At 38.1% G+C, this 24,735-nt stretch overlaps 1 protein-coding gene across 1 annotated transcript in view; it reads right to left on the bottom strand.

The window, feature by feature from the left end:
* Positions 1-21,091, bottom strand: part of LOC140945366 (1-phosphatidylinositol 4,5-bisphosphate phosphodiesterase eta-2-like) — a 35,849-nt gene extending 14,758 nt beyond the window's left edge. The window contains 11 exon segments of the mRNA XM_073394404.1: positions 36-156; positions 445-530; positions 1,038-1,155; positions 1,554-1,647; positions 3,388-3,454; positions 9,396-9,505; positions 10,011-10,140; positions 10,708-10,747; positions 14,625-14,825; positions 20,460-20,606; positions 20,895-21,091. Of these exon segments, the coding sequence (XP_073250505.1) occupies positions 36-156; positions 445-530; positions 1,038-1,155; positions 1,554-1,647; positions 3,388-3,454; positions 9,396-9,505; positions 10,011-10,140; positions 10,708-10,747; positions 14,625-14,825; positions 20,460-20,606; positions 20,895-21,021 (1,241 nt within the window). The 5' untranslated portion in view covers positions 21,022-21,091.
* Between the last annotated feature and the right edge of the window lie 3,644 nt (positions 21,092-24,735).

The following is a 24,735-nucleotide window of genomic DNA, read 5'->3' as shown; positions in this document are numbered from 1 at the left end:
AGTTTCAATATATATAGCCATAACAAGGTTCTTACTTGTTATTTAAGAAGGCAAAGTCGTTTATATTGAGAATGACATAACGAAACTTGACTTTAGATGTCAATGTGTAACCGTGATACACCACAGGCTCACCATCTTTGCCATCCCAGCAGTCAACTAAAACAATGCAAAGTATGTTGCATTAATTAAAGGTTAATTAATTAGTTGGTAACTTTAAACATTTTCATTATAATTATATAATAAGCCAGTGTTGAATATCAACACCTTTTGATGGGGCCAGGCCTGGAAAATGAAGAACTCCAGGCACCGAAACTGAACCGCAAACACTTCACTTACACTTAACAATTACTCATAAAAATGGGCGACTCTTAAGTTATGAAGGAACATGAATTACTGGGAAGAACATTTTGTATGAGGTTTAAAAAAAGGGCTTGGAATACTCACTCTCAATACAGCGGCAACCTGTCTGTAAGACTCGTACATACATATCCATACTGGAATTTGATGTCAATTGATCACCGAGTAGGAAGCTGCAAGATAACAAGTTTGAATAAACATCATTTTTTTAAATATCATGTGCAATGTGAGCAAACGTGGTGATGGAAAACTGCCCAAATAACCTATACACTTTCTTTACGAGATTTAACGCCCTAAAAAAGCCCCCCCCGCCCGCCCCCCTTCCCCCGCCAATTCCAAAGGAGAGATAAAGAGGTCTGTGTACCTGGTTAATGATCAGTAAACTTGGTTAGTCAGTATAATCTTACTTATAAATTTCCGATTACATTTAGGTAGAGCCTGCGATTCAGACGTCTTCCTCGGGTGCGCGAATCTTTTTGTTCGCGGAACTGGCGAAAAAGTGGGACGCTTATCCTAAGGGGTTGTTATTTACAATCAAATACACTTTGTTGCAGGCTAAAGAAAGAAGTTCGTCATTCGTTAACCAAATAATTGTCAATTTTTAGAGATTGATAAAGAGGATCAGGCAGTACAAGAAAAAATAAATACATAAAAAAATTCAATAAAGAGTAAACACTTACGTGTTGTGCGACGATGCAATGAAATAATGAGATAGCGGCCGTGTCATGTCTTGGTTGACTTTTTTGTGCTCTGGATTAAAGATGTCCCCTTCTGGTCCCAGCAGGTAGCTAGAGAACCCTATAGTATAAATACAGTGTAACCGTTGATGCTAATAACTCTTGTAAACGTGATCTTTTCTTTTGAATTTCAGTCAAAGAAATATTTTCTCGAAATATTTTCTTGAAATTCACTATGATCAAACTTCGTGTTCGGCCTACAGATTCTCAGACCTTCCCATATTTAAAAACTGTACGTTTGTTTCGTATATCAACTCCGGCATTTGATTTCTACTATTGCCAGCTTGGCTATGCATTTGTACTACGAAATTTACTCATTTCAGACTTAGGATAAAATGTTGAAGATAAAGGGTATTTAACTTTATTTAGTTAATACCGGTATATAATTTCTAACTTTTAAGTAATTTTGTGTTATTAATCTTACATATAGTTATTACTTGTATACAGCTTTTGAATTACCATCAATGCCGAGGATTCCTGCTCTTCTGTTTTCCTCAATTGGTTCATATGTGCGAATGATCTGGCAGCAGAGATCCTCTGTTACGTCAGCCATCTAACGCGAGGGTAACCGAAGTAATTAGAAATTTCATTGGATTCGCTTTCGTATGATCTAAAGAATCACCTGGACCGCGAGGAGGGTGTTGTCCGATGGACGATATCCTACTATAATATCTGCATATTTTCTCAGATCATACAAAAGCCTAATTAAATATTTTATGCCAAGGGCATCCCCTATTTATTTCCAGGAGTCGTGTGCATTTCCCCTGGGGCAGCATGAACTGGATAAAATAAGTGCTGTCCCGGCAATGATGGCAAATCCCTTGGGATTTGCTGAAACCAGTTTCCATAAAACTAAAAGAAAGATATGAACGGGAAACTATATAAACAGGCTCGTCACTATATGCAAGCGAGACTGTTTACCGATTTTGCCATGATGCATCTGAAATTCTTTCCGTATGTGATCTTATTAAATAGAGTGTATCTGCGCCGACCTCCGGGTCATATTTATGGACAGGTGAGTAAGCCTCCCAAGCTCCCTTATGTCAAGCCTAATGCACCGGTACATGTGAAAAAACTCCTCTTGTGGCGGGTCCGAGGCTGTCACCATGGGAAGTCCACCCGGAGGGCGTCACTGTACAGAGTCTCACCGACTACAGATAAGTTCGCATGAGGGACCGAGTCATCTGCGGTATATCGGGTTCGGGCATTTGGCGCTATTTATCCTTGGCCCGAAATCCATCTAGAAGAAGGAAAAATTCGAACCCAAAGAGGGATGGGCTCCGCCAGGCTTTATTTGCCCATGATACGCCATATGAAATGACAACAATTTCACAACCTAGATCGGTCGTCGCCCGGGTCAACAAGGACCGCGCCCTCCGCTGTGCACCACGACGGAGTTGAGAAGTATGCGACTGGTGTAACAACTAGCAAAGTACTTGCCAGAAATAATATCATTATTGGTACCTGGAACCTGAGAACCTTGCGAATAGCATGCAAATTGGAAGAATAGGCATATGAGACGACCAGGTACCGCTGGAACATCTTAGGTCTCTGCGAGGTGCGATGGAAAAACTTTGGCAATATATCTACTCAGGCGGGTCGCAAATTATACTTCAGTGGCAAGGAGGACAAACACGAACAGGGCGTTGGATTTCTTGTTCACAACGGCATCGTGAACGCTGTCATGAGCTGCCGTCCACTCTCAAGCAGCCTTATCACCATCCGCCTGAAGGCAAGACCATTTACATCACAATTATACAGACCTACGCCCCTATCTCGGACTATGATGGTGATGCAGGTGAGGACTTCTATGAGCATCTTCAAGAAATCTTGGACCAGTCCCCTAAGAAAGACACCCTCGTTGTGTTAGGCGATTGAAACGCCAAAGTTGGGGAGGATACATTAAAAAACTGGAAAGGCACATGTGGGCGCTACTGCAACCAAAGAACAAACAAGAGAGGCTTTTGCTGGCGAATACACTCGGCAAACACAAAGTATCCAAAAGATGCCCCACAAGGATTAAGTTCGATCTCGAAAAGCTTAAAGACCCTCAAGTTGCAGAGTCCTTCCAAGCAATGATTGGTGGAAGATGTGCACAACTTACCTTGCTCGTTGCAGATGACACGTGGACACACTAATTAAATTAACACCTTCAATATAGCAATGACTGAAACAGCTAGTGAAATCTCAGGCAAATGCTTTGACTCATTTGTTAATAATAAAATACATGTTTTTTTTTTTCACCGCCAGCCGGCACACCTTAAGCCTCGATTAACACTCGCTTATAGCTTACCTTTTGCTCAGTTTGTAAAAATTGTTGTAGCTCATTGATAGTCATGTGTTCCTTACTATTGCCATATCTGCAAATGAAACATGATCATATTACAAAGGTTGTGGGTTGACAACCTAGATCTAGTTAATGAATTAAGTGGATGCACTTTCCGAAAAGAAATGAGCGGAGAGCCTGTGATCGAATTAATCAGACTAAGTTAGTGCCCAGTCCCACCAATCACCATGTACAGCCCGTACCTGCAACTCCGGTTTTTTAATTACATATAGTAATCGCGAATTTTCGACGTAATAAAAGGAGGGAAAAAAAGGAACTGCTAAAGGAGCATCACAAATACATCAGTAGTGGCGTTAAAAATATTATCACTCAGATCATGCCATTTCCATCACGAGTGAGTTAAGCTTACTTTATTTCATGTTTGTCTGAACTGAGCCTTATTCCACGGTTATTTTCTCCCTTGATTAACCCTCCATTTCAGGTCTGCAGTCTGCACCTGTCTCTTTCATGTTATTCTTGGATAGTAAAATAACTTGTGTTTGTTGGGCTTTTAGTCACTGTTTCTACAATATAGTATTGCAAAATCTTGTTTCTGAAGTGGCAGTGTCTTAGTTTTGCATGGAAAACGAAGACATGATAGCTACTTCATTGTACAAAACTTGTTTCAAACAAGCGGTTAAGATGGAATCCACCAGGAAACTGAGTAATTTTAATTTTCAGTGCACAAAACCCTTGTACCAAAATAATTTAAAGAATATTGCATTCTTTTCTACATTTTTCAAATGCGAAAGATGTACTTAGTTATCTTTAATAGCACCAAAGAAATTTTCTCATTGTTGTCCGAGAAAATGAATGTCAAAGTTTACAAGAACTGTGAAAACATGGCTAAAGGCTGAAAATTTCAGGTGTAAGATGTAATTTTGTGAAATTTGACATTCATTTTCACGGGCTCTCATAACGAATTTTCTTTGGTGTTTTTTCAGATGAGTAATTACATCTTTAGCCCTTAAAAAAATTTAAAAATAAATGCAATATGCTTTAAATTGTTCTGGTACAAGGTTTTTGTCCAGTGAAAATTATAATTACTCGATTTCCTGATGCATTCCGTCTTAAATTCTACCCAAGTTTATACTCAGCCTAAGTTAACAGTAAAAATCAATGGTTCTAGTGGCTTGTTATTTGAGTATAGCCATCGCAGGGGTAGCTACTTAAGTGGCTGTCCACCTAAGAGCGGTCCGGCGAGTTTGGGATCGCCAGTAAACCTTCCCTTTATTTTTTGTGGGCGAAAAGGACTTAATGAGGAAAGATTAAAATCGAGCTAATTTTTTTCAAAATCTTTTTCTGTGCTTCGCTACAGCACAAAACTTCTTTCCTATCTGAGAGCGCTTTTTCAACTTTATTCAATGGCCAAAGTTCAGTAATTTTAAAAGCCGCGCTTCTTCGTAACGGATAAATATCGCGAAATTCTACATAGTACGATGGATTTAGCTGCATTTGACTTGTCCTATGACGGAATCGTGGATAATTTGACGCAAAATAAAATAAAATTAATAAGATCAAAGACGAGCCCCCCTGCGGTTTTTTTGCTCCCTTGACAAATTCTTCCAAAGTAAAAGCTAAAATCTCCAAAGCGGTACAAAAATGACAGCCAAAATACACTTCACAGCAAAGATCTTACCTTATTCTGTTAGAAAATAAAGTCAAAGGTGCGGGTATCATTCTGCGTCGGACGCGAACAAGCGTTTTTGAGAGCTGCTTTTGTCAATATTTACCTAAAATTGCACTTTTGGCGCCTACACTTAAACTCATATGATAAGGCTGATAGTTTTCCCACGGGGCAGAATCTTGGTATGCTTCGTCAAAATAACGCACATTTGTTGTTTTATAAACCATCTTAGGCCTGTAAACCGGCATAAAATGTCATAAAATACATGTAGGAATTCTTCATCTACTCGACGTATATTATGCAAATTTAAAGCTCCTTTACAGCGGGTTGTAGATTTCAGCAATTTTCAAAATCGTAAAGAATACAATTCACTTCGCTCAAACGAAGTCCTTTTTGAGTTTGGAGTCTCAGCAACTAAAAGGCTCTTTAATAAAGACTGAATTCAGCTCAATCTCCTGTTGGGTTTTCTTCATGGTCATATATATGCTAATTAGGATTGTTGTCACGCAATGAAAGCGGATTTGGAGGAAGTGAGTTGGTGCCTCTGAGTCAATGTAACAGGTGAGCGTTATTACGGCTCATTCAAGGTGATGTCACTTAACGAAAGAAATATTACAGAGAGCGAACTTACTTTCCAGCGGGCTGGGTATTTTGGTAAAACTGCCCAACAAGGTGAAAAAATGTTTGGATGTCCGATACATCGTGCGACCCTAGGGAAGGACTGGGGTAATCCAACTGGCCGCACAGAATGCCGATTATCCAGACCATAAGGGAAAACAGACTTGTGCCGGTGAAAAGTTACAGAGTGTCGGGGTCAGACGGTAAAAATTGCCGCCAACCGAGAAACTTCAAAAATCTCCTAATGGTGTCTGCAAATTCGAGGCTACCGGATGGGAGGCTGCAGAAGTTAAGGGGAGGCGGGACAAGGTTTAGCGAGAAAGTCAAGTCTTACCTCACCGCACGATTTGATGTTGATACACAAAGAGGCAGGAAACCAGACCTTTCTGAGGTCGCAAGGGACATGAGAACGACCAGAAACACAGGTAGTTCAAGAACGTTCCAGAGACGAATGGCTTACAAAGAGACAAGTTCAATCATTCTTTTCCAGACTGTCTGCAATCAGCAGGAAAATAAGGGCTGACCAAAGCCGAGAATGTTGAAATTTGTGACTATTGAGATTTGCTCTCAGTGCTCTTGCAAGAAGAAATTGCGTTTCTTATTGATGAACGTAGAGACGCAAGGAGGTCGAAGATATTTTCAACAAGATGGGCGTAATACAACCAATCAGGTACGATGGTCATGATATCTGCGAGCAGACCAACCAAGAAGTAATCTCAAAATTCAATGTGAAAACATCTGCGAATATTTTGAACTGTCGTTCAAATCTTAAGATACAAATACTGCTCTAATAAATACAATCACAGACATGGTGAAAGAATGCAGTTACTGCTGCACCACCCCGTAAATGGCCAGGGACTGGCAAATTGCCACATTGCATTGGGGTGGGCCGAGTTGCCTAGAAAATTCCTATTGTTTCTAGGTCGAGTTCGTGAAAGTGTTTCCTCAGGATTTTCGCATACAGTTTGAAAGTTTAAATTTCAAGGTATGTTGTATGCTTGTATAAGACGATAAATCTCAAGTAACTCATAACTTGACATCAACCCTTGGAAGTACTGTATGTGACCTGCTTTTTCGTTCAGTACTTGATTTACAATACTAGTTAAAGAGCAGGCCCCAGTTGTTCACTAAGTTGGGTAGGGCTATCCATCGAATGAATCTCTATTCAATTGATAAGTATTAGGGAAACCAATTGCTCTATCCAGTGAATAGTGGTTTACACGGTGGATAGCGCTATCCGCCTATTGAGCAACTGGGCCCCAGAAGGATAAAAGTTGTCCCCAGGACATTTTTTTTTTCTTTAATAGATTGAGTTAAGATCATTATTGTGACACTTTACTTTTTGGCAATAAGAAATAAATAACGTAAAAAAGTCACCAAATGCATATCAGCGGCACCCAACGACCGTTTTCTCCGAAATATCTGTTCGGAGAAACAAAATTGCCTCGAATTTTCTATAGCTTGAGGAAGACTAAAAATGTATTAGACGACCGTGCCATGCATGTACAATTTTCGAAGCTAATCTAATAAATTCCCTACAATTTTCTGAAGTTTAATTTTTCCTATTTCAAACCCCAGGTTAAGCTATTTTTCGTAGAGAAAGGAAACCTAAAATTGCCGGCACCGAAAATGCGATACAGAAAGGAATCAGAAAAATCCAAACTTTCGTAAAACTTTAAATAGCAGCTAAAATTTTCGGGAAAAAAGACTCACGGTTACCCTAGTATGACCCAACAGATAAAAGCTTTTTTAGCGCCACTTGGAATACATTTCCAGAGATCTAAAAGTACTCTGGATAGCCTTAAAAGTGTTCTCAATGCATTTAGGAGGAAACCGTCGTTGGGTGCCCCTGGCATATAATAGGAGCTAGGGATTTTTTCTGGTAATGAATCAATTTAATTACAAGCAATGTGGCACTTTACGTACGCGTAGTATTTACTGTTCAGTTTTACCTATATCTTTGATTGTAACCGTTAATTTTGGCAGTTGCCTGATGATTGCCACGCAAGAGGCATGAAACTGTGGGTAGCAACAAATGTTCAAGATTTAATCTAGTTTCATCAGTCTACTTCTATTCTGCTCAAGGTTAACTATTGATCAGGACACCACTCTGGCACTTCGTTGTATGTATAATATATATTATCCTTCCAGCCCTGTAAAATTCTTTTTTAATCACGGTGTCCTTGTCCTCCCCCCACCCCCTATTAATAAGGTAATGGTTCAACCTTTATTTGTTTATGCAAAGATAGGGATCGATACTGGAGGTATATTGCGTGACAAAAATGCAAATTAGCATATGTCTGATGGCGTGTGGGACAAACGTTCAATATTACCCGCACTCGGAAAAATATTACAACAGACATACCCTTCACCAAACTTAAAGTGATTCTTAATAATTTCTCAAGAACTACACGAGAAAAGTCACCCGAGGTGAGAGAATCCGACATGTTCATGATAAATGAGGGATAAACAGGGATGTGGGAATTCAACAATGATTCAAATCATGTCAAATGCTCGAAACGGAAAAAGAAACTCAAATGGAATATGAGATAAATTTCTATTTTAAAAAGGGTATCCGGTTGCTGAGTTTCCAAGCTGAAGATTGATTACTTTTGAGAAGAAGTTAATAACCGTACGTAGTTTGAGATTTTAACATAGCTGAAATGGACAACCTGGCTGTAAACAAGCACGATTTGCATATCCGACGGGTTGATCAAGAATGTCAGTTTATGGCATTTTTTTCGGCTTTCATTTATACAAACTTCAAAAGGCTAAAGAAAAGAAAACAAATGTTCGTTATTTTGAGGATACACAACAACATTCTCAGCTGCTGAGAAAATATCTACTAAATTAAAGTCGTGGTGTGTGAGCCGTTAAGCGGGCAAATCTATGCAAATAATGTCGAAAAGAGGCTCTTTAAAACGTTTGATCGCGTCGAACCCAGAACGATACCCGCACCTTTGACTTTATTTTCTGACAGAATAAGGTAAGGTCTTTGCTGTGAAGTGCATTTTACCTTCATTTTTGTACCGCTTTGGAGATTTTAGCTTTTACTTTGGAAGAATTTGTCAAGGGAGCAAAAAAACCGCAGGGGGGCTCGTCTTTGATCTTATTAATTTTATTTTATTTTGCGTCAAATTATCCACGATTCCGTCATAGGACAAGTCAAATGCAGCTAAATCCATTGTACTATGTAGAATTTCGCGATATTTATCCGTTACGAAGAAGCGCGGCTTTTAAAATTACTGAACTTTGGCCATTGAATAAAGTTGAAAAAGCGCTCTCAGATAGGAAAGAAGTTTTGTGCTGTAGCGAAGCACAGAAAAGGATTTTGAAAAAAATTAGTTCGATTTTAATCATTCCTCATTAAGTCCTTTTCACCCACAAAAAATAAAGGGAAGGTTTACTGGCGATCCCAAACTCGCCGGACCGCTCTTAGATGGACAGCCACTTAATAGCTTCCCCTGTCACATGTCAGTTGTAACTATCTTAGAGTTACCACGTTTAAGTTAGTTTTGGGTTATGATTGGTAAGTTGGCCACAATGTTAGGATGCTTATCATGAAATGCTTGTGCAAACTCACCAGTTCAGGAAATAGAAAACGTTTACCGAAAAAAACTGACTTGTTCTAACTCGTTTAATTTACTTAATGTTGCAGGCATAAAAACAGCAAGAGGATATGGGTGGCATGTATGTAACCTCGCAAAAGAGAACAGTAAAATGTCCTTACTTTAATAGAAGAAGGTATAATTCTCGTCTTGTTGAAATACTCTTGTAAAAAGTGATGAACTCATTGAAATCCAGCAGACCTTCAGAGTCCTGATTGTCCGTATCGGCTTCCTGAAAATATCGGTTAATTCATAGAATATACTACTTAAAGAAATGTAGATTGAAATTATAAGCAGTCATGATAGGGGGTCAAACCAAAAAGTAATTCGTCTCCTTGGTTAACATATATATAAAACTATTTCAGTTAGTAGTCAGAATATTTCCGGCTTGTGTTTTCTGTGTAAGACAGATCAGAATGAATTCTGGAAGCCGTGGTGATATAATCCTTGTCACGAAATGGTCTATTTTGTATTTTATCTCACTGGAACATTTTGGCCATTGTTCAAACACTGTAGATCATGCCGGATTAGTGGATTTTGCACGTTCGAAAAGTTTAGTCTGTACACAGGCTGGCTAAAATTGTGTTACAAGAAGTAAAAACAGCAAGCCCGATTGTACCTGAGGAGTTATCAGAATCTGTATAAATTTTTCATTTCCATGATGTTTTCAAGCTCGGCCTGGCAAACGTAACCAAGAATGAAAACGATAAAGATGCCCAGTGAGCCAACAAACTAACCTTAAAGATATCTCTCAATTTCTTATATGATATTTTTACATTTAATTTGTGCATCAAGGCGAAGACTTCATCGACACTAAGAAGCCCATCTCCACTTTTGTCTGCTGAAAGGAACACTTCTTTCAACCAGCTTAATTTTGTCAAGGAAAAAAATTTCAATCAAATCGATCTACTTTATCTCATTAGTGTTCGTTAACGTATTCCCTTACTCTATGTACTGCACATGCACATATAATCACATTATGATTCAATCAATCAATCAATCAATCAATCAATCAATCAATCATTCAATCATGCTCAATCAATAAATACCTAAAAAAAAAATGTCATAGTTGAAGTGATACTCTCGGAGGTTTAAATGGGCTGTCACAAGAATATTCAGCTGTCCTTGTTATTTTTTGCTGAACTTATCAAGAGTTCTGTACAACGAAGGTATTAAACAAAATTTATTAGGGAGCATTAGCCATATTATCATGTTTTAATTGATGTCCACCTTTGCCATTTGTTCTAAGAAACACGAGGAAATATTAAAATACAACCAAAATAAAAACTGTACTATTATTTTTTAGATACATTAATGCCAAAAAACATTTATTTTTTGATAAGATAGCAAAAAGATTGACATAGCTCCTTAGTTAAACAAATGTGAATTAGCTCCAAGTTTGATACCAAACCTACATGTGTTTATCAAGGATACTGGTCCCTTGCAGTCTGTCGTCGGAGTGGTTCATCCTCAGCTGAAATCGTACAATGACAGAAAAGCTTGGTGTTTACATAGTTCTAAATTATGATCGTGTTGGGTTCTTTCAGCTGATGTAGGTTATGCGCGCGCAATTTTAGTGGGCGTGCGCTTTATTTGCTTATTTAATTGTCGTTTGTATTTAGTTCGTTATGTAAGGCATTGCATTTTCTGGTTACATTGTGGGTGGCTCCTCCTAAAAATGTTTTATTTAGTATAGGATTTAGTGGAGCCTGAAACCAATTGTGGCATTGCACACATTTCAGGCATCCTACTAATGAATAGCTAGGGCATTATAGATATATATTTTGAGCGAGAACAATTTACTATTTGTGCCCTCGAACTAATTCCGTTTAAAATCTTCAAGTGATCATAGATTTTTAAAATATTACCAGAATCAAATGCAATTTCTGTTTCCCTTCTGACACACGTGCTATGTCGCAACACGTTTCGTAGCACCTTTGCTCGTACCCAGCAATCTCTTATTGCCAAAGTCGACGGCGAGATCTGGCAAGGTAAGTAAATTCATTTTTAGGGGGGGATTGGCTCGCATGTGAGCGAATGACGTGAGTGTTGTCTCCTGCGCTCGCTATGGCGTGTGGAATTATTCTTCGCTAAGTATTCAGTTCTGCTGTTCAAATAAATATTTCCACTGAAGAACTAATAAAACTTTTGCAAGGATAATTTTCATGTGAAGCCATTTTTCTAGGGTTTGAAAGCAATAGCTATACTTGTAAAATACACTTGTAAAAGTTCTATTAAATGGACCCCAGATCTCGCCTTCGGCTTCGCCAACAAGATATGTGAGTACGAGATTAAAACTTTTGCGTACATTTTTTTTTCTGTATAATAATGTCGTCTTTTTTTTTTTAATTCATATACATGTATTTATATTTTGTTTTGCTACCGTTGATCTTTTGTTCCGTTTTTGTATTTCAATTGTTGCTTTTTTCAAAACTTCACTCCAGGAGGGGAGAGGAAAAGGGGTGATTCGAGACAACATGGAGACACGATTGTCCCCCAAATTTCTTTACATTTGTAGAGTGTTCTGACATTTCCTTAGCCGTGTGCATCTTCCCACTAAGCCCACACTCCACCCCCACCCCACGTTAAAACAACTTCACTAAGTTACACATTTTCGAAAGGAAGATATTAGAGGGATATGACTTGATGATGGGAAGATGGTTAGGTTAAGCATCGATTGTGTACATACCTGAAAAAAGGCCTGGTGATGAGGATCATGAAGTAAGAAAATAAGAGATTGAATCAAAGATGAAATTTTCGCAGTAATAAGAAGACAAAGCAGTAAGTGTAATGAAGAAATAGAAATTTAAACGAATTATAGAGAATGATACAGCGAAAATAAGTAGCGGAATTATGTGGTCATTTACGATGGTAAGCTAAGAATTGCGATAAAAATACTCAGATAGATCTACTCTAAATCAGATTTAGGAGAAATGGCAAACGTTGATTAGTCGCTATTGGTGTAAGTTGACTAAATTTCCGATTACTTTTTACCCGATCAAACAAAAATATGGAGTATAGAGACTGGACCATCGACAAAGACTACTTTGCACAAATGTTTCTTTTCATTTCCTACTTTTCGATTCAACTTGTCGTTTGATGTTTAAAACGTGATTATAGTCTTAATATCATGAGTGACAAATTGGTCCTTAATTTTTTCTCGAAATCTCAGCCTTAATGTGTAATCTTACAAAAATGCTATGGAAACGTTCCGTATGTCTGAGTCTCAGTGCCAAGAGGGCGTCAATGTTTAAAGATGTTATGAATGAAGATGTTAGGGTATCAGATAGAATAAACAGGTCAAAACAAATCTCTATTGTGAGCGTAATTTGTCACCCTTGATGTTAATTGGTAATCAAAATGTATATTCGTTAAATAAGGCAATAATTTCACTAGCGTTATTTCCGAAGCTTTCACACATACAGTCGACTCCCGTTTACTCGAACCTTCCAGGGAAATCGCAAAAGGATCGAGTTAGCGGGAGTTCGAGTTATCAGGAGTTAGAAGCAAATAACTGGAAATAAGAAATTGGGATGGGAAATGAATGCAAGTAACGCGCAAGGAGCTCCGCTATAAAATCTCTCTCTTCAGATTAAAATGTCTTTCTCAACTGTATTTAAAATGGAAATTTTCAACAATAAATAACAGTATAACTTTGTTTTAATATGAAACACTTAAACAACCATCAAAACAACAAAATGTGTTAGATGCATTAAAGTGCCTCTGTTTCTTAATATTTGGAAAATAACAATTTGTACTATGACCCAATTGTGTTATGGCAATTCCCAACAATAAATATCTGACAGTGTAATTTTGGTTTTAATGTGAAACAGTAACAATTGTCAAAATAACAAAGTATACTGGATCAATTGAAGTGTTAGTGGCTCAATTGTGAAGTGAAAATTTCTACCAATAAATGACAGTATATTATTTTGTTTCCGCAACAATAACGACAGACAAAATAACAAAATATGTACACCATATTCCAAAATGGCAGGTATTCTTTTGTCTTATAATACGATGTTAATTGGCCCTCAAGGTACCGGGCTAATAGTCCTTTTTAAGTCTGCAGATGCAATAGAGGCGCCAACGGCGAATTAACGTTAATGAAAAAGTAATCTTGCTACTATTTTGGCATAAGAGTTCGCGTGTTTTCACGTTTTAGCTCTCAAGGTTTTTTTAACCTTCTTCCTGAAACATGGCAAGTTTAGATGCCCAAGGTGAAATTGTTCCTATTGAGCTTCCAAATCCCGAAGAAACACAAATTTGGGAGGGTGAAAACAGTACATTCCCACCAACATTTTATTTTGCAGCTTCTGCTCGTTATTGCTGCCTTTATTTGACAAGCAAGGGCTGGATGCTATGGTAACGGTGTGATTGACGTCGAAGAAAAACCCAAAGTCCTGAAACAGTTTTGACAACGCAGGTCGCGTGTTATCCAAAACAACTGTGACTGAGAACACGAAAGTGCACGTGAAGGACAGAGTGCAAGTGCCATTAGCAGGAAAGCTAATAGCCGTTGCGTTTTCTTTACCTGTTCTTTTAAACCTCTTATTTTCAAGGTCGGCGACCCATGGTACCTGACTTGAATAGATAACTTTCTTTTAAACACTCGACAGCACAACTTGTAAAAAGTAAGTCAAAACAAAATCAGAGTGGGATGTGTGAAATCTGTAAAAGGTTTACATTTTATGGAAATACCAGCAAATATTGAATTTAGCCACTTTTAGTCTGTCACGGACAGCGTATGCTGCATGCAGTTTGACTAATGGTCGCGAGTCGCCGGTCGCGGGTGCGGGTTGAAATTAAGTTCGTAAGCTGCAGTTGTCTAAAAATCAGGTTTCCCTCAAGAGAGTTACTGGCGAAAAAAAATTGTTTGATGCAGACAATCCGTATCAAATGTATGTGGCATGAATAGTTATATATGATAGTGGTTATTTAATTCTTATTCATCAATGAATATTTTATCTATTTTTTTTGTCTGTTTAAGTTATTAAAACCGTTTGCTGTATCCCCAAAAAGCGCTTTTCATTTGTCAGAACTGACCGGCCAGGCTATTCCCGTCGTAATGAAAATTTCTCTTTTAATCAGAGCAATCCAGATCAGTCAAATGCTAAATAGCATGCACGAAGGAAACCATTTTTCATCAAAAACTCGATTTCATTTTCAAATGACGGGTCCGGCAATGGTTCGGCCGGCCAGTTTTGACATTTGGAAAGCGCCCTCATTCACCAGCATATCTGACTTAAGTAGCTCATTACCTAGCTGCACGAGTTGCAGCTTTTACATGAATAGTGAAATAATGTTGAATGGTGCAAGAACAGGGTTATACTGTAATTAAGCACTCTTACCGGATTTTTTTGCCAAAATATAGCGTAGCCCAACAATCCAATGAAGACACTCTTTTTCAGTGGAGAACACTAAGTCCAACGTGGAAAAGTCATCGCCGTGAATAATGGAGAAACATCGACTTTCTACATATACTTCAGGACACTGGGTGAAAGCGTCTGTGGCGGATCCTATGCGCAACTATTTAACAGACGCTATCGAGACTGACAAAAAAAAAAGGAAAATGGTAGACTATAGGTATGGCGAGAGGTACCTTCGCCAAGCTCTTCTCTTTTGGATTCCTTTTCTTCATGACAACTGACCCTTAATGCCTTGTTTCAAGGATAAACATCTTTACAGCGGTTTACAGTGATGTATAAACTATTGTCAGCTGAACGTAGGGATTTTATGGAAAAAGCTTTAGGCGATATGCGATTACGTGACTAAAAAAGTATTGTCATTAACACTTCAAAGGGAATATATCTGTCAAATCGAATATTTACTTCACTGAGTGAATGTGCATGAACATTAGTACACGAACTTATAATGTTAACGTTGATTGACCCTTGCCTTATTTCGGAGAGTTCGCGCATAAGGGACGAACCATTAGAAATAACCTCGGTTGGGGTGAAAATTCCCAAAAAGAAATTCCTGCAAGGGAAACTTGTCTAAAAAAAATCCTGCGAATTGTGATAAGTAAAAAAAAATTCTTGCGGAGGAAGCTTAATGCTTAGCATTTAAGGTTATTAAACTATGGGATAAGAGGGGAAAATAAAGGTAACATAAAACAATGCTTAAAGATAAAGAGAACTGAAATTCTTAACTTGTGCTTCAGTACTTTTATTTGAAAACAACTGCTTGATATTTCTTCATACAACAAAACATAAATAGTATATAATTATAATGGCTTGCTTTCTACACAATCATCATTACCACAGATATTGCTATCACAAACAATTATACTAATATATAGACCTATTGTAGCCAGGGCTAAAAGTGAAGCCCCCATTAATAAATTTATAGTTTGAATCAAACAATAAACTCTCAATCCACAAATCAGGGCACAAATGTGACTTTTTAGGGAAAGCTAAATCATCGTCGATCACATTTAACTTAAGAGCCATCTGGCTCTTGATCACAGTAGATTAGGCCTGGAAAACGAATTCTTGGAAAACAAATCAAGCCGAATTTTTTGCGTTCGACAAGTTTACTTAACAAAATCTTGCCAAGAACTCTGGGTGCGGGTAAATGAACATTTCATACTTTTTATACATCACATCTGAGGTGAAACGGTAATATGAGGCGCTGTTTTTATCATACAGATCTCAGACAAGATGCAGTATTTCACAATTTTTCAAGACAAATTGCACTCATTCAATATTCAGAAACGTACGAAGCACGCATGTGCTTTTAGCGAAACCATTCCAAAAATTTCCAAAATCGCCTATACGGTCAGCCGGTTCTCACTTTTGACAAGCACCAAATTTTCAGTGAACATTAAAAGAGTTACGCTTCAACATCATAAAGAATTTATTGTGTTTATTTTTTTTGTTTAATGGTTTTATAACGATGTGTAATCTTAAAAAGCGTTTGATACGCGGTGAGGGTAAAAGGAGGAATGAGTTTTCGGAATGGCATGTGGCACGACTTGCGGATTGACATAATTATGCGTAATGTAAAATATGGAAAATGGCGCAAGGAAATAAATTAAGTAATGATCCGGGTAAGGTGGATAGTAATTTCTTTTGTTATGCGGCAGCGGTGCTTTCCCCACATAGGAATGTTCTCATTTTTATACAGAGAATGCATAAACCTACATGAAGGCCGTTTACGCAATAAAACGCATTTACACTCCACTTTGAAAGGGTGTTTTTTTTGTGTTAAAAGATTTTGACCAATCACAAGAGTTGAAAACAATAGCCAAGAAAAGTTTACAATTTTACATGTTCCCTACATGGATTTCTTTGTTATTAAAACTGAGTAGGTTTTGTTATATGGAAGATGGTTGGAAAGTAAGGATGAATATATGTACTGCTTTATGAAGTTTTGTTAACTTTTGCTGTTTAAGCCAATCAGAAGTAAGTACAGACAATAGAAAAGTTAGCACCCTTTTTGCATTCCAACATGTTCGTTGCCGTTGTTGCTATCGTTCTTATCTGGACCGTTTCTTAAACTGAAAAACATGTGCGCGTCTTTACCGCGCCTTCTTTTGGCGCCAATTTGAGTGAGCAACTTTTTTGCTTGTCTATTTATTATTGCTGGCTTAAGCCAACAAGGCAGAGCAGAAAGTAGCGATAAGCTTTACTGCATTTGTGTCTATGTAATACTTGATTGATACTTAGTTTATTTTTGTTGCTTTCGACTATACTTTTTCTCTTTCTGCCCACCATTATAATAAAGTCAAATCTCAAAACGCTAGAGGGAAAAGAACGCTTGTTGAACATAAAGTCGGGCTAGCTACAATTCTAGGGATTACTAATTAATACGGGGACCGGATCAGATCATATTTGAGACTAAATGAACGCCCCGAGTCAAACATTAATCTGTAATCTAGAAATCGAGTGAAGCGAACTGCTCTCTGTCTCCTTTCGGCCTTTCCGTGTGTCTTCGCACCTTCCTTGTTTGTGTGAGTGTGTGCGTTTGATGGTGAAAAAATGCTAAAACGGGGAGAAGGGAAAAAAAAAAAAGAAAAAAAGACACACTCAATTGCCAGGATTTGAACTCGCCCTTCTCCGCCAGCTGTTAGCTTCGCGTGCCAGAAACTCAACCAAGCAGCTAAGGAAACAAAATACAAGATTCGTTTTCATCTCTGAATATTATGTCACGATCACGTAACCTACCGTCTGAAAAAGAAACAGTTCCCACGCGGTTGCAAATACAAATATAGGTAAAAGGAAACTGTAAAGTTAATCGTGCAAACATCTTTTGCAGAAAAAATTTTGAGTAGAAGGGAGTGTGACCTTCCAAAACATCTGTTCTTCATCTTCAATGGCCGACTTTCGTGCTGTAGTATCGGTGCTGCCATGGAGCCCGACCAATAAAGGCAAGCAGAATCTTTGTGACTGTGCGGAAAAGGCTAATCAACAATGAGCCTTCGTGGCTTTTTGATTGTCATCGTTTGTCAACATTAAAACAGCGGCGGCGTCTGCAAATTGATTGGCGCCAAAAAAGGACGCACTTTTCAGTTTAATTATTTCAATCAGGGCATATGGTGAGAAAAGTGAAAAACCTCTGTCTTCCCTGCTTGTATTTTTAAATGACTGGCTGAATTTTCGCGTCCGAGATCAGTTTGAAATCAAAATGTTAATAGTGCGGGGCCATAGTGACATTAACACAACACTTTCTGTCATCGTGTCATTATTTTGTTGCCGTTCTATTTGCCTTTATTTTTCTCTTTCGCGTTGCCTTTGTCTGTTCATTCTAGCTCCGTCTCGTTCTGCTTTCCAGCATTTTTCATTATAATTTTCTCTCCTTCTTCTCGCCCTGAGTCTTTCTACTTGCCGAATTTTGTCTTCTTCTTCTACTTCTAACGCGCTCTCTTTGGCGATCGTCTTCGCTTGCTCTACGCGTGTTTACTCTTGCTCTTTGCCGTTCACCTTCTCTTTGCTCTCTCCTTAAAACATGTCGTCTACACGCTAAAATCTCTCTGCTGTCGTTTGTTGACATAATAACTTTCGTAAGTTGTAATAAAAAGTTATAAAGGTTCTGTCGAAAAATCTTTTTGATGGGTTGCTTTTAAATTTCTTTTTCCAAAACCAGTTGCGCGATGTTGCGCCACGCGATTTCCCGCAAAAAAAATCTCTACTTTCCCCTACCCCAAGAGTCCATGCGGAATACTTTCCACCACCCGGAAAGTCCATACGGACGGATGTACGCTGAGGTCATAACCAAAATTTCTCGGATGGATAGTTTACCACATTATCTTAGTTATGGTGCTCCGTTTGCGCGCGCTTCGCGCGCGCAAGGAGCTCCGCTATAAAATCTCTCTCTTCAGATTAAAATGTCTTTCTCAACTGTATTTAAAATGGAAATTTTCAACAATAAATAACAGTATAACTTTGTTTTAATATGAAACACTTAAACAACCATCAAAACAACAAAATGTGTTAGATGCATTAAAGTGCCTCTGTTTCTTAATATTTGGAAAATAACAATTTGTACTATGACCCAATTGTGTTATGGCAATTCCCAACAATAAATATCTGACAGTGTAATTTTGGTTTTAATATGAAACAGTAACAATTGTCAAAATAACAAAATATACTGGATCAATTGAAGTGTTACTGGCTCAATTGTGAAGTGAAAATTTCTACCAATAAATGACAGTATATTATTTTGTTTCCGCAACAATAACGACAGACAAAATAACAAAATATGTGCACCATCTTCCAAAATGGCAGGTATTCTTTTGTCTTATAATACGATGTTAATTGGCCCTCAAGGTACCGGGCTAATAGTCCTTTTTAATTCTGCAGATGCAATAGAGGCGCCAACGGCGAATTAACGTTAATGAAAAAGTAATCTTGCTACTATTTTGGCATAAGCTGTATTACATAAACCGAAGTGCAACTGCTCTTTTTTTAAATGATAATAACGATATATGTTGTGATTCCGATTTTGTCCCTGGATTAATTTCTATTTTGCTTTTTCATATGGCAATTTATGACAAACTAAGTCAAAACAAGGATAGATATATATAAAACATTAGACCAACGAAAACATTGAACCACTATGCCTTTACAAGATATTTTAGTGATGAGATTCTCTGAAGTCGTCAAGTCAATTTTGACCACCTATACAGTGTAGTTTTAATCACTCTCTTTGTGGCTCTTCTTCAAGCGCTTGTTATTTTTCCTTGTCGTTTGTGCCCCAAACACATTGCTTCCACGTTTTTCACGATTAGTTATAAAAGAAGAAATGTGTGGAGGAAAAAAAAATTCGTGCAAAGCTTCTGCCTCAGAAAAAAAAAATCCTGCAGACAAGTGGGCTTAAAAAAAAAAAAAGAAAACTTAATGCACTGAAAATTTTTCATCCCCCTCCGGTTATTTCTTATGGTCTGTCCCTAAGGATAGTTAAGAACACATCAGATACACATGTATTGATACGGTGACCAATCAAAACAAGTCTTAAACTGTGGGAGTTTTCCCGTTTTAATAAAAAAATAGGGAAGCGAATTGCAATGAAGGATGATAATAAATAATAAGAAACAAGGCAGATGAGACGTATAACTAATTGAGACTTCAAACTGCGCGTGCAGAAATATAATATTCTATTTGGCAAACGGTTACATTTTGTTTCTTTAATTGCGGATAATAAAAGTGATTATTTTTTCGAAACTTAATCAATTATTGATAAGAAATGGCTAGATCGCTATAAACCTTTCGTCCAAACACAATTCTAGAAAGGAGAAACCCATTTAAATTGAGAAACCAGGGCAGATATAAAAAAACAATCAATGGACTATCAAGCCAAGCCTTTCTTGTTTTTATTATTATTATCAATTTTTCTGTTAAAATGAAGTTTGTTCGAACAATCATATATTCAGTTTTCAATTGTTACGGACATGCACAGCTCCACTGGTGACCTGTTACATAAATTATACAGCGTTTATTTCATATAGCAAAAATATAAATTCAGGAAGCGACATCGGTGTAATTTCCGTGAAAATTCACAGACGATGATGTCCTCGAAAGGGAATTGCTCGAAAAAAAATATCGCAGTTGTCGTGTGGTTATATTTTTTCTTTGTTTGATAAGTGAATTTTCAGCATTATAAGCCATGCCTCAATTTACGTAAGTCATGAGTGTGTCATGAGTGTGAATGATGTTAACCCCAACATTAAGTAAACAAGGACTTACTTTTAGCTTTGTCACCCTTCTTGGAAGGAGTCCAGCAGATATTTACTGCTTCCTGATCAAGAAAATACTTTCTAGGATACTTCTTTGATGAGCTACGCAGCTTTATTATCTGGGTTCCCTTGTGCATAACATCGATAGACTCTCCAACTGAAATGATATATACATTCAGATAAAATAAATGGATATAAACGGAAGAAAAATACAGTAAAGAGTTGTCAAAATAAATTTTGTATCTTAATCTGCTCTTATGTTTGAAAAAAAGTGAAGATTCCCTCTAAAAACAATATATATTTTTAAGTCATTTAAGGTGATTAGCCGAAAAATAAAATATCTATTTTACCCATCATACGGGTATACATAGTTTTTAAAATCTTTCTACTCGAATTTGAAGAATGGCTTTATAAAACAAATATATTAAGCAACTACTTTACTGACCGTTTGCAAATTTGTGATTTTCGGCACACTTTGTTGCCCGGCGATGCTTGAATTTCCGCCATATGTCAATTGAGTTTTTAGCAATCCTCGCCTCATGGCTAAGTATATCGGGACCACGCTTTTCCATAGGGATTTTATTTTTACAGCTCCATGCTCTTCATGTTTAACAGAACGGAGACCCAGTAGTTGCGCAGCAAGTGTTACGAAAAAGTGACAGTAGTTGCGTGCGATTAGATGCTGAGAGGTATTATACAATATTAATATAGGCTACGGAGACACTTCATCCCATTGGACGAAAGTTGCAAATAAAATCGGCATGAAGTAATAAAGCTACTTTACCTCAAAAAAAGCTATTAACCGCAATTAGTTGAGGTAAAATAATTACATGTTAATTCCAAACATGCTCACAATTATCACTTAGCTTCAAGAAAATGTGGAAGTTGTTTTCCTGGAGAGTTTCAACGAAGATCACAGTTTCGTGGAACGCTTTAATGATCTATGTTTTACTTTTCTGTTATTTTAATTATTTTAACATAAAACCTTCAAAGCTGGCCAGTTTTCAGTTCTATTCTTTTCTACCAAGAGAGGATAGAGGTGACAGAGAAGGCACACCCTATTCCATAGGTAATTCGTCTCGAGTTATTTTTAGAATCGGAATAAAGTTACCTCGCGCGCTGCGTGGATGTTTCGTGGAGGTTTCGCATGACTAAACGCCGTGCAAAACATGTCGGGCGAAAGGCAATGAAAGCGACAAGAGATCGAGAGCATTTCTGAATATTGAAGCGAAATGAGTCGGCACTCACCTGGGAAAAGGGAATCGCTGGACTCTTTGACAACCCGTGAAATCAGCTTAACTCGAAGTTGTCGTAACCTCAGTACTTTAATAAAATGAGAAATTTCGCCGCTCTATTGAAACCGGTCGTTTGTATAATAAAGCAAGTAGGACGCCAAGTGTTATTTTTGTTGAATAATAAAAGACTAATAAAAGAATAAATATCAAACCAGAAATGGCTCTCTTCAAACCGTAAATTATAAATGATCCTGAGAGAATATTCAGTGTGTTAAGGATTTCCCTGCTGTACTGTAAGTTCTATACAAGAGAGGAAGGGCGATTCTTTTTTAATTTCCGTTTCGCTGTCACAGCTTTAGCAGAAATCTCTCTTCAGTCGTTTTCATCGACAAAACGAATAGCAGTATCGCGCTCTGCGTCTTCCGCCATTTCTTTCAGCATCATATTCGTGAAGAACACATTCGCGCAGTGTGATTGGCTGTTGTCTAATCCCCCTCGGGATCTGTGGTCTTAAAAATAACTAGAGACGAATTACCTATGGAATAGGGTGTGTATGGGGGTGCCTTCTCTGTCCCCTTTATCCTCTACTGATTCTGGTTCTATAAAATATATACACAAGAAAAATAAATACATTAAAACATAATAATTATTTTGCATAGGAATATTTTGCTTTACAAGAAGTATCTCAGTTTTGCTCCCGCCAAAATTCGCAGCAAACTCAAAACACAATCACTATCGGAAATACGAAGGATGTTTTTTAAAGGGGCAATCTTTTTAAGATCCCCCCCCCCATCACGTCATGACAGATTTTTTTTAACCCCCCCCTCCCCCTTACACCCAGTCTTGCCGAAGAAAGTAAAATATAGGCAATACTGATGAAATGGTGGAGAGATTAATGTTCAAAATGAAAAAAGAAAAACAAAAGGTTACCAAATGCTCACAGATTTTTGTGAAATAAAAATGAAAATATGCAAAGAAGAGGATATAAAGGTACAAGCACTCTAATGCTGCCGATGATGATAATGATGATCACGATGCCGGTGGTGGAAATGAAGAGGGTACTGAGAGTTTGGGTGACAATGATGAAGTTTAGAACATGTCTTCACAAAGAAGGTTGCAATGTGTTTTCAGGCACAGTATACAAAGTTGTTGTTTCATTCACCGCGCGCGCTATAACGATGGTAGTTTTGTCTCATGCCAAATTTCCGCAAAACGAATTGATCTTTCTTCAAAAAGGAAGACAAGTCAGGCCGTGAATCGTAGCAAATCCTGTGCCTCGAAGGTTACAGCAAACCAATCGCAGATATACGAACACATCACGTGATAGGTAACCATAGCTACTAGTGATAAACAACACTCAAGTCCCGGGAATAGTTTGCTTTGATCTTTCACGGCACTCAGGGTTATACACGCTTGAGATCTAAGAATGGCTTTTAATATCGGCGAAAAATGGCAAAGGCCTTCATGAAGGCAGATGGTTTGCTTGTACCATTTTAAGTCTCGAAGAGGATGGCTACAAAGTTACCTTTGAAAACTGGAGCAGTAGGCATGATACCGTTCTGCAGGCCGACTGTATTCGCGCCCGCTCTTCATCGATGGCTCATGGTCGTAAGAGAAAGCGTCTGCCGCTAGTTGTGAACTTTAGCAAGTTGTTTCCAGAAGATGAATTGTACGTACAAGTGGACGGTACCAGAAAGCTGGCCATCGTGAAGATTATTGACCCGTTCCTGGAACTGCTGACAGTGGTGATCGACGGCGAAGAGAAAACAATCTCATTCCAAAGTGTCGTTCAGCCTGACGTGTTTGCGACTCCTGTTCTCGCAAAGAAAAAGAAGCAAGTTCCATTTAGTAAGCAGCCAGCTTCTCCAGCCACACCCGCGCTACCATCTGCTTGCATCGCATTGGACTCCACCGTGCCGCAACAGTTCGTCTCTGTTATGCGCCTTGATGGTTTAGAGATAAGTTGCGGTGACCTGGTGACTTTTTCTGCAACCAGCACAGACCTAGCTTTCCTTGTAGTCGAGATCTACCAACATGCCTGCCAGCAGAACCCGCATGAAATGTTGAAAGCCCAGAAGTGCGAGATTTCTGAGAACGCCGTCGTCAAGCTGACTGTAGACTTTAACGTGACTTGTCCTGCTGCATGTGCGCACAAGCTGAACACCAAGATTTCGTCTTCCCTGGCCAAGACTGTACAGGAGGTTAAGAAAAGAGCTATTGTGCGCTGTGCTGAATCCCTGAACCAGTACGCGGAAGATCGTGGATACCAGCTTCGCGCCAGGCTTTATAAAATAACTCAGATAGTACGCGTGCTCTGATTGGCCGAGAGGCGTGTTTGCATGAGAGTATGTAAACATGGTTGAGACGTCAATATGTTTTGCTTTTCGTGCGCTAATCATGCAAGCACGAATTTGAAAAAGGTTTGAGCTGAAAAATTCGTCGTCAAGTTTACTTTATTGACCCATTTCCTCGTCGGCTGAAACTTGGAAAATCTTTAGAAAAATGCTGTGTTATTTTTTTTTTTTTTCGCTTGAGCTGACATTTTAAGTGCGAAAAAAACCCATATTTTGGAAAGCATCTTTTTTCTGGAAACTGAACAAGGACTGATTACGCATACAAGCTTCGTGCACAAGAGCTCGCGACTGGTAAGAATTTCTCTTTTAATCAGTGCTATAAACAGGAGAGTTTTCCCTTTTTTCTCGGGAAAGTTATTTCATAAAAGCAATGGAAAACTTTTTTTTTATTTGTATGCATATCCTAACATAAACACTCCAGGGGCTGGGAGATTTCTCGACCGTTATGCAAACCCCCGACTTCATCTCGGGTTTGCATAACTGTGTATCGAATTCTCCCAACCCCTCGCTTGTTTACATCAGGCTATGCAAACGCGGAAAACGTTTTCTATTGCTTAAATAGCACAGCACTATTAACGAGAACATTGGCATAAACTATTAACATTTGATATACTACAGTATTCAACACTGCTTGAACAAAGATCAACTTCAAAGTTGGCAATATGTACACCTTTAAGCTCATACATATTCTCATTCC

This window comes from Porites lutea, chromosome 1 (assembly GCF_958299795.1).
Source record: "Porites lutea chromosome 1, jaPorLute2.1, whole genome shotgun sequence".
Lineage (NCBI taxonomy): Eukaryota > Metazoa > Cnidaria > Anthozoa > Scleractinia > Poritidae > Porites > Porites lutea.
Note: the sequence above shows the minus strand (reverse complement) of the source record. Positions and strands in the feature narration are given on the sequence as shown.